The 15,231-nt window shown below is 41.8% G+C and overlaps 1 protein-coding gene across 1 annotated transcript in view; it reads right to left on the bottom strand.

Annotated features, from left to right (window-relative positions):
- cpamd8 (C3 and PZP like alpha-2-macroglobulin domain containing 8) overlaps positions 1-15,231 on the bottom strand; it is a 46,737-nt gene that overhangs the window by 6,246 nt on the left and 25,260 nt on the right. The window contains 13 exon segments of the mRNA XM_086047987.1: positions 708-920; positions 1,004-1,114; positions 2,729-2,834; positions 3,454-3,528; positions 5,476-5,563; positions 5,655-5,917; positions 7,289-7,351; positions 7,458-7,613; positions 8,153-8,289; positions 8,377-8,463; positions 8,558-8,723; positions 11,365-11,439; positions 12,774-12,930. Of these exon segments, the coding sequence (XP_085904113.1) occupies positions 708-920; positions 1,004-1,114; positions 2,729-2,834; positions 3,454-3,528; positions 5,476-5,563; positions 5,655-5,917; positions 7,289-7,351; positions 7,458-7,613; positions 8,153-8,289; positions 8,377-8,463; positions 8,558-8,723; positions 11,365-11,439; positions 12,774-12,930 (1,697 nt within the window).

Raw genomic sequence — 15,231 nt, 5'->3', positions numbered from 1 at the left:
TATGTTCTATGCAGCCCCAATAGTCTAAACACGGCATTCTGATAGCTATTGTGTTTGTGGAATATGAGTTAAGCGTCAAAATCCACCCATTTTTGTCCCTCTCCGGGGTCGGCCATTTTGTCACTTGCTGTCGACTGAAAATGACATCACAGTTGCTCAGGGAGATGATATGGATAAAAATCGGTGGATTTTGCCAAAAATATGTTCCATGCAAGCGCACTAGTTGAAACAAGGCACTCTGATAAATATTGCGTTTGTGGAATAGGAGTTAATCTACCTCCTTTTTAGCCATTTCAGGGGGCGGCCATTTTGTCACTTCTGTCGACTGAAAATGACATCACAACTACTCAGGGCTCAGGTTACGAGCAATCACGGCTAATGTAATTTTCGCTACCTGAGCCCTGAGCGGTTGTGATGTCATTTTCAGTCGACAGAAATGACAAAATGGCCGCCCCCTAAAAAGGGGAGGATTTTCCTGCTTAACTCATATTCCACAAACGCAACATTAATCAGAATGCCATGTTTCAACTAGTGGGCCTGCTGGGAACACATTCTTGAACAAAAATGTGTTTGGGTTAACCAAAATGTTGTGTTTGGACCAGCGGAAGCAACAGAACATATTATTGTAAAGATTTTTTTGGGGGTCGACTTCCGTCTTTAACTGTGAATAAATACTCTAATGAAGTGAGTGTAACATGCACTCTTACTGTGAGGACACTGGGACACGGGGACCTGCTTGATGCGCGTTCCGTTCCGGCAGGCAAACACCTCCATCTGACACTGGTTCTGGTAGATCTGTCCGTCGGAGCCGCAGACGGGCTCCCCGTCGTAGCCGCAGTCCCGGTAACACGTGCAGCGTTCAAACTGCTCCTCCTCCAGGCAGCCAAAGACGTTGTTGCAGGGGTTTGTCTGCACGAAACCTGTAGAAATCTCATCATAGAAGACTGACGGCAGCCCGGGGGGGGGGGGGGGGGGGGCACCGCCTGAGTGGTCGAGGTCTCACCTGTCCAGTGATTGGACGAACTCTCCACCTCGTTGCAAGAGGGGCCGTCGCACAGCTCCCGGGCGAGCGGGCTGCTCTCGCTGACGTTGTAGAAGCGGGTGGCCTCGAAGGCTGTAAATCAAGTGTGTCATACTGTTTTCATCACGGGCCACATAAGAGTTATGGTTGGCCTCGGGCAATAAATGTGAGCTAGGGGTGAGAAATTATGACCAAAACCACTGTATGTGTAAAAACTGTAAAACTGTCAAATGAATTTTGCTGCTCTGTACTTTTGACGTGCACTGTCAATAAAATCCGAATTCCATTCCATTCTTAGTTTTAAAGTCATGGGTTTATTCATATTAGGGATGTTCGATACCACTTTTTTTTTTTTTCCAGAAACCAATACCTTGAGTACTTTTGATATATAAAATGTCATTAACAGAATGGCAAATCATTGTGGATAAAAATGTTCTTTCCGACACAGATCATGAATCGCCGATGTGTCCAAAAAAATATTTTAACCCTTTCATTCATTAATTATGATTTGATGTATTTATTTAAAATATAAATATATATTTTTGGGATTCATTTATACAGGCGAAAGCAACTTTTAAATAGCTGTCCACTTTAGTATCTGTACTGCCCTTCCCTACTTGACATTTTATACAGCAAGGGAACAAAAATGCTAACAAAACTTTTGTGTAAACAGGGAAAGACTGATTGCCTTTTAAAAAACAACACCAAAAATTTCAAAACAAAAATTTTAAAACAAAACTTTTTTTTTTTTTTTTTTAGCAAAATGCAATATCAATCATCCATCTTTTAAAGAAAATTAAAATGTATTATTTATTTATTTTGGGGGAAACAGATGTACCTTATCACGGAGATGGGAATATTCATCAGCAAGGTAATGTTTTTTATGATACAGGTGTTTTGCATGCACTAAACCTGAGGCAGTCAGCTTGAACACATGAGGCAAAAGCACCCAGCATTCAAAGACAGGCCTTTAGTGTTTTTTGAAAGAAAAAAAAAAAAAAGAAAAGATTACTCCAAGATGGGACTGGCTCACTGTGATTGGCTGGCAACCAATTCAGGTTGTACCCCGCCTTTTGAAAGCTCCAGTATGCTCGAGAGGGATATGACCGGTTAATCGGAGGGAAAAACAAGCGCAAAGCTTTCAATAATTGCCAATAACTGGCCATTTTTTTTTTTTAACATATAAACACGTTACAACATACAGTAAAACAAAGATAATGACATGAAAACATTCACCCCAACCTCTCCCCCCCCCCCCCCCCCCAAAAAAAATTGCCCAATTTTCTCTCTCTGTTATCAAGTTAAACAAATTCTTTGTCCTTTCGGATATGAAACAGGTCCAATGTAAATGGCACCAAAAAAGAAGTCATATTTCTTAATTAAACGGTCGATTAATTGGTTATCGTAATTTTATCCTGCCAAATATCAGAATCTGCATCATCTTTGAAAAAAAAAAAAAAATTAAAAAAATGTCGGGCCCTAATAATTCCAGCAACTAAATTCAGCATAGTGGTTAGTTGTAATTTGAATCATTTTCATTTTATTCCTATAATAATTTGTTTTGAACATAAATCAAAGAAAAATGGTAGCCGACTGAAAATGACGTGGAGGGCCGGATCTGCGCAACGCCGGGCTCACTTTGAAGCGGGGGAAAGAAGAAGCCCTTTCATAAATCAGGGTGACTTGGAATATGCACCGGAGGCACACCTGGTTCGTAGTAGTCGTAGATCTTGACCGGAACAGGCGCCGTCTTGCCCACAATGTATTCCCTGACAGCTTTGAAGGCCACACACGTCATGCACTGGCTGGGGATCTGAGATGCAGGTGAGCAAACAAACACACACACACACGCGTAACATCATTTTGTTTATCCAGGCAGATTTCACATACAATGCCGCTGACTATTTTTGCTGCTTTTGTTCACATATGCATGTATACACTAGTATTTTTATATACAGTATTATTCATTCAAGTATCGTTGTCACTTTTCTGCTGCTGTTTTATTTCATTCTAAACTGTTTATGTATTAGACTTAATTTTGATATATGCACGTTTTAAGGTGCCGTGAGCCTGTTTGCAACTTAAAAACTTCATAAATCAAGGTATTGTTTCTCATTGGGATCAATGGAAATGCACTTAATCCGCTCCACCCCTAAAACTAAATTATACTTACTTTTTAAAAGGAAAAAAAAAAATCCAGTGTATGGTTAAACATAAATCTAATGCAATCTAGAAATACACGAAAACACACTATTATACCGAAATAAAACATGATAGTTATGATTAGTCATTAACTTTAACTAAGGATCAATTCTGTATAAAATCTGCACAATAGTTTGAATGAACAATCTACAGCTTGCCAGACTGCGGCTCTTATTGCTTGATGAAAACATGTACTTGAAACGTGTATTATTTATCTATCGGAAACCCACCTCATCAAAGTAGAACAGCACTTTCCTGCCGTTGAGCTCGTACCTCTTCAAACCAACACGTTTGTCCATCAACAGCTGGCGAGGGAGACACAAAGAAGCAGGCCTCAACAACCGTACTCAAGGTAGCATTTATGGTAAGCGAGCATTTGATCCCTGGTACCGATTCATTTTCGTAAATGGCTACGGGAGACACCATTTTCAAAGAAGTAACATTTAGCATCCTGGATGCTTGCGCTGCACTAACAAGGACGGGAGTAGTCAGCACCACAGTGGACTGGACAGCTCCAGCTCAGGCCTAACCAACACTGGATTAAATGATCCAACCCCATCCAACATGATGTGAGGAAAATTATGTTCCCAGAAATTCGCATTTTGTTGTACGCTGTACACGATAATCAAAGTCCATATGGTCCTCATTTTACATCTGCTTGGAATGTCAAACGTGTGCACTGCCAACATAATGTGCGCCTGTATGGTAAAAGTACCGATACTTATGCTAAAAAAAAAAAAAAAAAAAAAAAAAAAAAACGGCAAAGCAGGAAGTACTGCTTCAACTCTTTTATTTAGGTAAAAGGAAAACAAGTACAAAAAGTTATTCGGTTTAAAGCTAAAAATGAATTTGACTGTCACTTCCGTGCAATAACATGCCGTTAACTTCTTCACACCAAATTGTTCTCCTCTTTCATTAACTCCTATAGTGCTCGTACTAAAAAGAAAAACAAAAATCACGCGAAAAGGCTGCAAAAATACACCAATTCTTAAACACTTTGGCTCTCTATTTGCATTTTTTTTTTCTTACATTGTCATTATCCACACAGGTTGGGGAAAAAAAAAAGCCTATTTTGACATTTGAGGAGTAGAAATGACAGATGACTGTTTTCAAATGTAGAGAAATATAGAAATGGAAATTAAAAAAAAAAAAAAAAAATCAAGCCCAGAGACCATCAAAATCTATTTATATACAGTAGCAAAGTATTTTGTAACTTGTTACTTAGCACCACTGTTGGGTGGACATGCACATGTATGACCATGTAGAAGAGTTAAAGGGGCTTAGTTTTATTGCAAATTTTAAGAGAGTGCATAGTGAGCATGTAGACTTAATTTCCCCTACTTTTCATTCTGTCAAAAGCGGCAGCCTTGGGCAGTGGGGATTTATGAGGTGCTCAGCCTGAGCTGGCGCCACCAAAAACACACGCGCAAAGCACACGATTGGTCTGTGTTGAGAAAAGCATCATTTGTCCGCGTGAACCATCGGCAGTGAAGTCCTCCTTTGCCTAGATGTTCTCTCCAGTTGTTGAAACTGCGTGTAAATAGCATCTGGATTTGTGGATCTGAATAATACGTGAAAATCACGCGTTTAAGCGGCAGTTACTTCAAGGTTTCGAATTATCGTGACATCAATGGCAAATTAGCTTGAGCCCCTCGTTGGCGTTTTGCATCACATGTTAGCATTAAGATAGCGGACTTTCATGAGACAGAAATGATCTGGTTTGGTTGAGTATTTTGACGTGTTTGAATATTTTTGTTGGCTTTGTGTGTTTATGTCTAGGAACGAAAAATAAATCGCTTGGAACAAGCGCGCATCGCCCCTTTTTCGACAAACAAAAAAGCGAGAGTGAGAACAGGTGCTAAGGAATACTTTGTGTTTCATGTGGGAGGGGTCAAAACATTGGGGGGGGGGGGGGGAGTGGTCTCTATATGGTGGATTTTCACCTATTGGGGTTTGGAAACTTATCCCCTGTGATAAATAAGGGTTCGAGGTAAGAATACTCTATTCCAGTGGTTCTCAATCTGGGGTCCTTTGGGGTGTAGGCAATCAGGAATTTGGGAGTTTGCAAAATTGCTTGCAATAAATTATAAATTATTTCATTAAAATGAAACCGGCACACAAAATTAAACAAACATATGAAATAAAGTACTCCCTTTGTTTGATTGGCGTTTTGGGATTATGACAAGGTAAAAAATAGACCCCCTCTAAAGGAGACCTGGGACCCAAAAAGATGTGTGTGTAATTTTACCCACCCTCTCAAGACTTTCAACATCTGCTCGGAAACCGGAGATCATGGGCACCTCGATGACGGCCATGTTGGAGGAGCCCGAGTGAAGCCACCTGCGGACACAGGTGAGGTCAGCTGGGGGGGCGGGAAGGATGTGCATGTGTACCGGGGGGGGGGGGGGGGGGTTTGGTCGGGGTTCCCCACCTGGCGCAGACTTCCAAGGAGATGTGGAAATCCATTTTGTCCCGGTGAGCCGCCGGGTCGTCGTCGTCGATCGGCGCCCGGCGCTTGCGGTTCGGCTCCGAGCGGTTGTCGGCGCGGCTGCGGGGCCGCGAGGCGGCGTGACGGGAGGATGAAGAGGGAAGGGGGGGCTGCGGATGGCGGCCCGGGAAAGGCTCCTTGAGGTCCACCTTGAGCTGGAAAGCCGGCTTGGATACCGGATCGGGTACGTTGTACGAAACGTCAATCTGGGCGGAATGTGGAGTCAGGATGCACGGTTATCGTTGCTTTCGCTCTTTATGATTTGATGTTGCTTTCGATAAGGAGTACAAAATTGCAATAGGGGTCACCGAAGCAAACTGAATACGACAAAAGTGATCAATAATTTCATGAAGGTGAAACAATCAAAATCTGACATTGTTTGAATTGTGGTTCTACAGTATTATTACAAAATAAACAAACAAACAAACAAACGCATGAGGCCTGGACAAAATTGACGATACTCCTAGAAAAGATATAATAACATAATAATAATTGGACATGTTCAAGCAAGGTGCTACAATTTCTTTAATCCAATCTGAGTTGGCATTAAAATCATAATTGGATGCACTCTTTTCATAGACACTAAAAATATTGATCTGATTAGGTAGGTTCACACTTTTGATCAGAACAAATTATTTTGGCATGCGCAGATTGACCAAATTTAAATAGTAGTAGAAGAAGCCGCCGCAACGACTTTTTCGACGTAAACCACCCCGATTTTTATCCCCATCGGGCTGTTTGGTGACATAACGTGCACTGCAATAAACATGGACCAGAGGAAGCAAAGAAACGAGCTGTCTCATCGATATAACGAGCTACAAGAGGAGTGCGTTTGACTTCATTTTTGATCATTCCTAAAAAAAAAAAAAAAATGAGCCTGTACCATCTTGAATATAAGCCAGTTAAAAAAAAAACAGTTGTTATTCTGGATGTCCGATGTCACAAACAAACTCACATGGGTGCGCGCACGCAAACGCGCACGCACAGCCATTGATTTGATTTCCGGGCTGTTGTATGCATGTCATTAGAAGCCAGGTGCTGCTGCCCAAAGCTGTGTGGTGTTGTTTACGGCAGTGGAAAACAGAAACTAGAGAAGCCTGAGGAATGAAGGATTTCGTGGGAGGGGGGTGGGGGTCGGGGGGGGGGGAAGCTGCAAGACTTTTTTAGGCTACATTTGCACAACACATTTCCCCAGAATGAACATGCTTGACATCCTTTTAAGAGAAAAAAAAAACAAAAAAAAAACAACCACTTAAAATCAAGTGATAAGAGGACTGGAGAGACTAGAAGAAAAAAAAATAAATAAATAAAAACTACTCCGGCGCATAAAAGAGCTTTTTGTTTGTCCCGTGTCAAGGCAGGAAGTAATCAGCATCCTGTCCTGGGGAGAACAGGACATAAAAAGAGCAATTTCGTAAACTCTACCAGATTACTCCAATTGGATGATTCATTTGCGCGTTAAAAGGAGCAACAACAAGCAGTCGGCTGCCAACAAATTCTTCCCCGCGAGCCGATGAGGTAAGCGTGCGCGATAAGTGCAACGAGCGTGTGCGTTTGGGAGAGTCACGCTGAGTTACCTGCATGAGACAGCAGCCCTCTCCTTTGGCGCTGACAAAAAGGCCCGTCGGAATGCTGGGAATCTGAGCAGAAAAAAAAAAAAAAATGGGAATGGGAACATTTGTAAATGACATTTAAAAGTGGTGTGCTGTAAACGAAACGTGATGACAAACAAAGCGGCGTGGTTACCTTGGCACTCTGGAGGATTTTTTTGTTGTCCTTGTTGAGTTCAAAGGTCTCCTGGAAGTCCAGGTTGGTGGAGGCCAACGAGATGGTGAGGTTGACACCCGCAACGTAGGACAGGATGGCGTACTCGGACAACGCTTGCAGAGCCACGCAAGTGTCCTGGCACACGGGTGAAGAAAGTGAGCAAAGATCTCGCTGGACGGAGACGCAAAGTCATCAGCTTGATTTGGAAGAATTCCCTGTTGTGTGCAACTTGGCCACCAGGTGACGGTATCATACAGACTTAGATGGCCACATCTCAGTAAGTCGCAGCAATAGTTGCTCTTTGCAAAGGATAAAGAATGTATGACTGTGAGTATTGTTATATTGTCTGTCTAAATTTGTTGCTGCACTGTTTGTGTTCAAATATCCGTTCCTTAAGGCATTAGAACACCAAACAGATGCTAATAGCCTGTCAACGGCATTTCCCATTAAGCGTTAGCATTAAGCTAGCAAACATTTCCAAATTTCCCATTCAGGACAAAGTTATGTGGTTGATTATTGCTTTTATGTTTAGCCTCATTTTTTGAAAATGTGTTCACTATTCCAAAATCCTGCTGGGCGTGAAGTTAGCAATGATGCGTTCACTTGCAAGTCAAATGAAAAATCAAGCTATTGTTGTCATAACTCTAGCGGTCCACTGCATGTTCCAAGCCTACCTGTGTCGAAGAGAAGCCGCCGAGGGCATTCCGCTGCTGGGAGAGCCATTTGACCACGGGCAGGGCTGACGCCACGTCCCCGAGGAGAGTGTAGGTGAGAAGACCGTAGGCCGTCATCTCCACCTCTGCCGACACCACTTCGAACAGACGCATCGGCATTTCAGTAAGGCCCGCCTGTGCGTGTGCGCGCGCGCGGTGGACAAGAAGTGGACCGCTTGGTCTACCTGACTGGGAGAGGCCGTCGCTGAAGCCCATGAAGGTGTCTTCGTCCGTCTTCGCGCTTCCAGTCAGGCTCCAGTGGGTGAGTCCATCTGCACAAGTGCAGTAGACACAGTAGATGTTAAAATCGTCGAGAGAACGCTTTGGATCAGATGTTGTTTGTCAATGTGGTGATTGCGACAGTGCCTTGCATAATGGCCATGTGGTTGAGGCGGCGCAGGGCGAGGGGGGCAAAGGGGCTGCGGAGCAGAGCCAAGGCGTATGCGCACAAGGCAGTGGTGTAAGGGTCGTCCGCCGAGTAGGTGTTGGTCTCAAGGAAGTCCTTGGCTTTGGCCACTGCCACCTTCTCCTCCTGGACCGCGCAACACATGAGATTAGCAGGACATATTTGGTTATGCAGACATTTAATTGTTACACTTTCCATGGAAGGGGAAATGAACCCAAACACATTTTTTTTTTCAAAAAATATGTTCCCAACAGGCCACTAGTTGAAACAGGGCATTCTGATTAATATTGCGTTGAGCCCTGCGTAGTTGCGATGTCATTTTCAGTCGACAGAAGTGACAAAATGGCCGCTGCCAGAGATGGCTAAAAACAAGTGGATTAACTGTTATTCCACAAAAGCAATATTTATCAGAGTGCTTTGTTTCAACTAGTGGGCTTGCAGAGAACATATTCTTGGAAAAAAAAATATGTTTGGGTTGACTTCAACTTTAAGCAGCAAAATCCACCGATTTTTAGCCATCTCAGGGGGCGGCCATTTTGTCGCTTCTGCCGACTGAAAATGACATCACAACTGCTCAGGGCTCAGGTAACGACCAATCACGGCTCATCTTCAGAAAACAAGTCAGCCGTGATTGGTCGTTACCTGAGCCCTGAGCAGTTGTGATGTCATTTTCAGTCGACAAAGGTGACAAAATGGCCGCCCCCAAAGATGGCTCAAAATGGGTGGATTAACTCTCATCCCACAAACGCAATATTTATCAGAATGCCTTGTTTGAAAAAAAAAAAATGAAAAAAAAAGTGGTTCTGATAAAACTGTTGCATGTGCATTTGGGATTTTTCATTAAACTTCGTTTTTATTTTGTTTTGACTTTTGCTTTTTACATTCAGTTTGTTTTAATTAGTTTTTAGAGTGACTTTATTTTGGTATGTTTTTTTATGCTCAGAGTATTTGCTGAGTGCAAGATAAAAAAAAATTTTTTTTTAAATGATTCAGCCGCGCTACACGTCACCAGCCATCAGGTGAACATAAATGTCCCACGCGCACACTCAAAACATCAGTTTGGGTGCGGCTTTTGAATAAACTTTTTCCCCCTCCAGCAACAAGTTGCATGCTGGCTTTCATCTTTGGCAGATGTGACCTTCCCTCTAATCGGAGAGATGACAAGCCCCCAGAGCAGCTCACTTTAAGTGCAGAACTCAACTTTTCATAAAGTGAAATTGGAAGGCGCAGGATCTTTTGCTTTGATGTGAAGTATATTTTTATTTCAATTTCTTGCATTTTTTTATCGGCTGTAAAAGATCAAGGAGGAGGTCAGGATGGATGAATCCAAAGTAAGTCCAATGTGTTCAACTATGTAAAATTGGAGAGAAAAGGTTTCCTTATGAATTATGGTGGAATAAATTCCATTTCGCTGTGATTTTTTTTTTTTTTTTTGCAAACATACACTTCGCTGAGTGACTGCATTGCAAAGCTTCACTTAAACATTCCTCAGGACAATTATTTTACTGATAAAAAATGTGAATATTTTTGTAACTACTACTACACCATTTTAATTCATAGAAGTAGGAGGAAAAGTTTGAGCAACTGGATGACGTGGTACCCCTACCAAAAAAGTCTACACACCCCTGTTCAATTAAGTTTTGTGATATGAAAAAAATGAGAAGATAAATCATGATTTTTTTTTTCCCCATCATTAATGTTGCCTGCACAACTTTTTGTTTTTAAACATTTTTGAGGGGGAAGCGAAAAACAAACAACTGTGACGTGGTTGACGTTGCGGGACTTTGCTCGTGAAAGTCGGCCGAAGTTTGCGGTCGGAATCGCTAACGGACGCTCCGGATTAGAGCCGGAATGGGCAAGACGAGATCTGTCTAACAAAAACGAGTTTTTTATTTTATTTTTTTTTCCCGTACAAAAATTGTTGTACGGCGTACACAATTTGAAATGATCAAAAAAACGTATAAAATACGGGGAAAAACGTACAAGTTGACAGGTATGGTGTAGGTTGCTTGTAATGTCAATGTGGTCGAGAGGACAATTGAAGGAAACACTCTCAAGAGAGTAGGAGACAACTCAAGGCAAGTACTGAAGAGCGCAGGCAAAAAGCAGAATTGATTCGGGAGGAATGTAAATTGTCCAAGACCTAAATGTCTCCGCACATTAGCCGTAGATGTTTTGACGGGGTGAAAAACGTTATCAGATTTGCAGCGCTGACTTGAGGCATAACAAATGGCAGTGGGCTGCCTGCCAGCACATCCTTCCCTCCAGCTATCAGCCATTCTGCAGTGTGCTCCCACAGCTGGTGGGACGGCACCTTTCGCTGCCCTTGATGACTCCGTGAAATGAAATGAAACCCGTAAAATCAGCACTACATCCGATGTAGCAAACAGGAAAAGTGTTTTTGTTTATACAAGCCTTGTAAGGGACACTTAACAGTGTTTCGCACTCTAAACTAATGGAAAGAACCTCGCTGAGGCGATACTTTAGTGGAAGTGCAAAAGAGGGCATAACAATTGATTAATGAACTGTTTCGATTTCTTTCGATTGTGCGGAACGGATTGCTGGTTAACTGCGTCTTAAAGTAATTGAGGTCAAATGGAATGCATTACTTGGCTGCCACCAGCAGAGGCGCTGTTGATGCACTGCCAACTCGTTTGTGGACAAAAGAAGAAGGTCATCTATGAGCTACATCTATGCTATGGCACAACAACAATCTTCTGCTCAGAGAGGGGAAAAAAATAAAATGAGCTCCGCCCCTTGTGCTTACGTCAGTTGATATCCCCGTCTCCAAAAGTGCTGCCACCACGTAAGCCGTCAGAGAGATCTTCCCGTGGATGCCACCCTGAAGACGGAAGAAAATAATCAGTTCCTTCATTTAACTCCACATTACAAAGACTTTTAGATTGTCCTTGCATCCATCCGTCTTTTTATAGCACAGTGATTCTTAGTATACTATAAGTAATACCAGTGCTTCACTGGCTCCCTCTAGTGGTATGTGAAAGAAATATTGAATTAAGTAACCAAACATGAAACTTCTACAGCATGTACATTTTTTACTTTCCAAGTACAGTGCATTTTTAAGTACATCTGCATTTAACTTTTTTTTTTATTATTCAAGTACAATTTTTATTTATTTATGTTAATGTTGTGCATATTACTGTTACAGTGTCTTACAAACCTACCTTCCGTGTTACTGTATTTCAAAGGTGGTCATGATTATTATTCATTATCATTAGTACTTAGCATTAATTCGAAAATATATTTTTTTTCGAGGGGGTACTTGTTTAAAATTTGAGAACCACTGACAGACACAAGAAAACACCTCTTTGGGCAGAATCTTTCGAAGTCTGTTCATTCCAGAATTGGCCGCAATTTCTGGTAATGGAAAGCATGGACGTTAGCTTAGCATCGCCGTTAGCTTAGCATCGCCGTTAGCACGCGGCTCAAAGGAGCGTGTCATATCTACCTATTCATATAGATGACTTTTTTTTTTTTTTTTTTAACTCAGCTAGTCATGTACACATCTCTCAAACAGTCTATTTTTGGTCCATTTTTGTAAAGCCCTTAGCTATGGCATCTAATTGTAACATGGGTGAAAAAAGAAAGTTCTAACATGATGGTTCGTTACCACAACCAGATGCACGCCATTTTCCTCCCCCCAAGGCACCAACAAGTTTGGATAAACATTCCCAGTTTTTTCTTTTTATTCATTTTCACTTTGTATTGTACTGGGCATTTTTAGGCTATGAAAAAAAGTACAAAACAACAATTTTGTACTGTATTGTGTGTGTTTTTTTTTTTTAGACATGAAAAAAAAGGTACTTCGATGTAACGGACAATCAGCTCCAACAGATAACCCGTTCGCCAAAATACTCGGATAAATCGAGGTTCCATTTTATGAATCGTTTTTGGGGGGGGTTGGGGGTTAATTCGTAGCATGCCGTTAGCATGCCTGATGAGATTTACTATAGCTGTGGCTTCACAGAAACAAGTTGATTGTTTCATTTGCATGCTTGTAAAACTTAAGATGGGTTCTAGCTGACAACGTAATCAGACGTGAAAAATCTATGCATAGGGGTAACTAAAAAAAAAAAAGCGCCTTTCCTGTTTTTTCCCGCGTTGTAATTGCAAGAACTCTCTGAACTCGGTGAACCTTCACCGCAGCCATCCATCTACCTGCAGGTCTTTGTTCAGAATCCGCCCCATGGCCGGGAAGGAGCCGTCGTCACGCTGGTACCGGATGAGCCATGACTTGGCCGCTCGCAGCTCCTCGGGGTCGATGAAAATGAAACCCCGCGACTGGGCGAAGGATTTGAGCACGAACGCTGTCAACCTGGAGGAAGCGCAGATGGGACGAGGCACGAGGGAGGTAAACAGGGGTCGGGAAGGGAGGAGAGGTATCAAAGAACTTTAAAAGAAAAAAAAATGGCGCTGGCAAATTCCACAAAAATGCTCAGCTGTCAAACTTCAAGCGCTTGAAGGCAAACACTTTTCCAGCCAAGTGTGAAGTTTGTCCAACTAGTCACACTCTTTCAATCTGTCAGCAGAAGGAGGTATGTAAAAATGGATGTTATGAAAAGAAAAGAAAAAGAAAAAAAAAAGGATGTAAAACCTCACATTGACATTTCAGAATGCTTGATTAGGGACAGGCATAAATAATTAATTTATGGATCTTAAGCGATTGTGGGCCTTAAATTAACTGCATGAATTCCTATGAAAATCCCGGCAAAATTGGTCATTTCAAAAGCTGACATTCATTTTTTTTTCCAATTGGTTTTTGGTAATAAAAAATAGGTATAACAATATTACTCATACATTTAACATGTATTCCATCATTACTAAATAATTTGTTGATTATATTTCTAAATAGTACCAAAAATTTGAATGAATTATTTTTTTTACTAAAATATATTTCCTAGCCTCAAACCTTAAAAGACTACATACCTGAGTGCCAATATCTAGCTTTTAATGTGCATATCTTTCATTGTAACGTATAGCCTTAACGTACTGTGCATACATGGGTGGAAAACTTTTTTTTTTTTTTTTTAAGTAGAACTTTTCGATTCGGTCCAATGGGATTACGATTCTAATCTATAGTGTACGGTTCAGTTCGAGAGGACGCGATGCAATGAGTTTGTTGTTGTCATTTTACATATATATGAATGGATTCGTCAGTAGTGTAAATATGGCATTTACTTCCAGAATAAAAGACGATTTTGACACAGGTCTCGATACATTTTAAAGTGGAATGATTCGATTTGGCTCATTTCGGTGTATTTCCATCTTTTAAATCAAAACGAATTTTCTGATTCTAATTGGTTTTTTTTGCTACATATACACCCACACTTGCATTCAAATGTTGATGTTCCTGTTCGATCTTTCAACAGGTTGAAAAGTCTCAACGCTGTTAGGCTCAACAGAAAAAATGTTATTCAGAATCAGGTTGAAGTACCAGACCTCCTCACACTGGGATTAAGGATAAGACTTCCCCAGGTCCACATGATAACATTCCCCTCTAGGCTCTGCCAATCTGGACTTTTATCTCAGACAACACCCATGTATGGTGTTCAAAAAAGCCGTCACATTCACGCTTTGAAGTGTGCAACTGGCTACGAAAGGCCCGAAGACGGAATTTGGATGTGCAAATCCTCGAAAAAAAAGGGAACTATGAGTAGCCAAAACACGAGAAAGCCATGCTTCCTATCTAACCAAACAAAGTGGTATTTACACATTTCCAGAACGTTGCTCAGGGCAAAACAGTGGAAAACCTGGGATGCATCGATGGGGAGGAATAACATCCAGAAAGATTTTGGGTGCTTTAGCTGGGCATTTTTGTCGATTGTTTACTTCTCCAACTCTATCTTTGTGTCTCCTTATGGCCAACTGTGAGTCTCATCCAACTAGTCACATGTGGGCAGCATCCCTGTCATCAAATATCCGGAGATGTTCTCCAGTCATGCAGCTTTTTATTTAGGGATCATTGTGCTTTTTATTAGCCGAGCCCCTGAGGTGGAAGCTTTCTTGCCACATACGGAGCGAGCCACCAAACGCGACTGAATGGGACGATGGCGAAAAAAATAATCGGAGGCGTCTCACACGCGCACATCGGGCAATTGATCCTAACACACGTCAACCATCGGGAAACAATGTTTTGAGGCGCCAAATGTACTTTTGGATGATTATTATTATGATTTTTTTTTTTTTTTACTGAACCATAAACCTCTCTCTCTCTCTCTCTCTCTCTCTCTCTCTCTCTCTCTCTCTCTCTCTCTCTCTCTCTCTCTCTCTCTCTCTCTCTCTCTCTCTCTCTCTCTCTCTCTCTCTCTCTCTCTCGTCTCTCTCTCTCTCTCTCTCTCTCTCTCTCTCTCTCTCTCTCTCTCTCTCTCTCTCTCTCTCTCTCTCTCTCTCTCTCTCTCTCTCTCTCTCTCTCTCTCTCTCTCTCTCTCTCTCTCTCTCTCTCCTCTCTCTCTCTCTCTCTCTCTCTCTCTCTCTCTCTCTCCCCCTCTCTCTCCCTCTCTCTCTCTCATTTTTTTTTGTTGTTTTTTTTTTTTGGGGCCACCTGAAAAAGTTAGCCCTAGTAAAAATGCACATCTCTGCTGCTGGGTGACAACAAGCCTCATGTTGATGGATTCAT

This window comes from Filicampus tigris, chromosome 12, assembly GCF_054856515.1.
Source record: "Filicampus tigris isolate MCC_2025a chromosome 12, RoL_Ftig_1.0, whole genome shotgun sequence".
In the NCBI taxonomy this organism is placed as follows: Eukaryota; Metazoa; Chordata; class Actinopteri; order Syngnathiformes; family Syngnathidae; genus Filicampus; species Filicampus tigris.
This window is presented reverse-complemented; position numbering and strand designations above follow the sequence as displayed.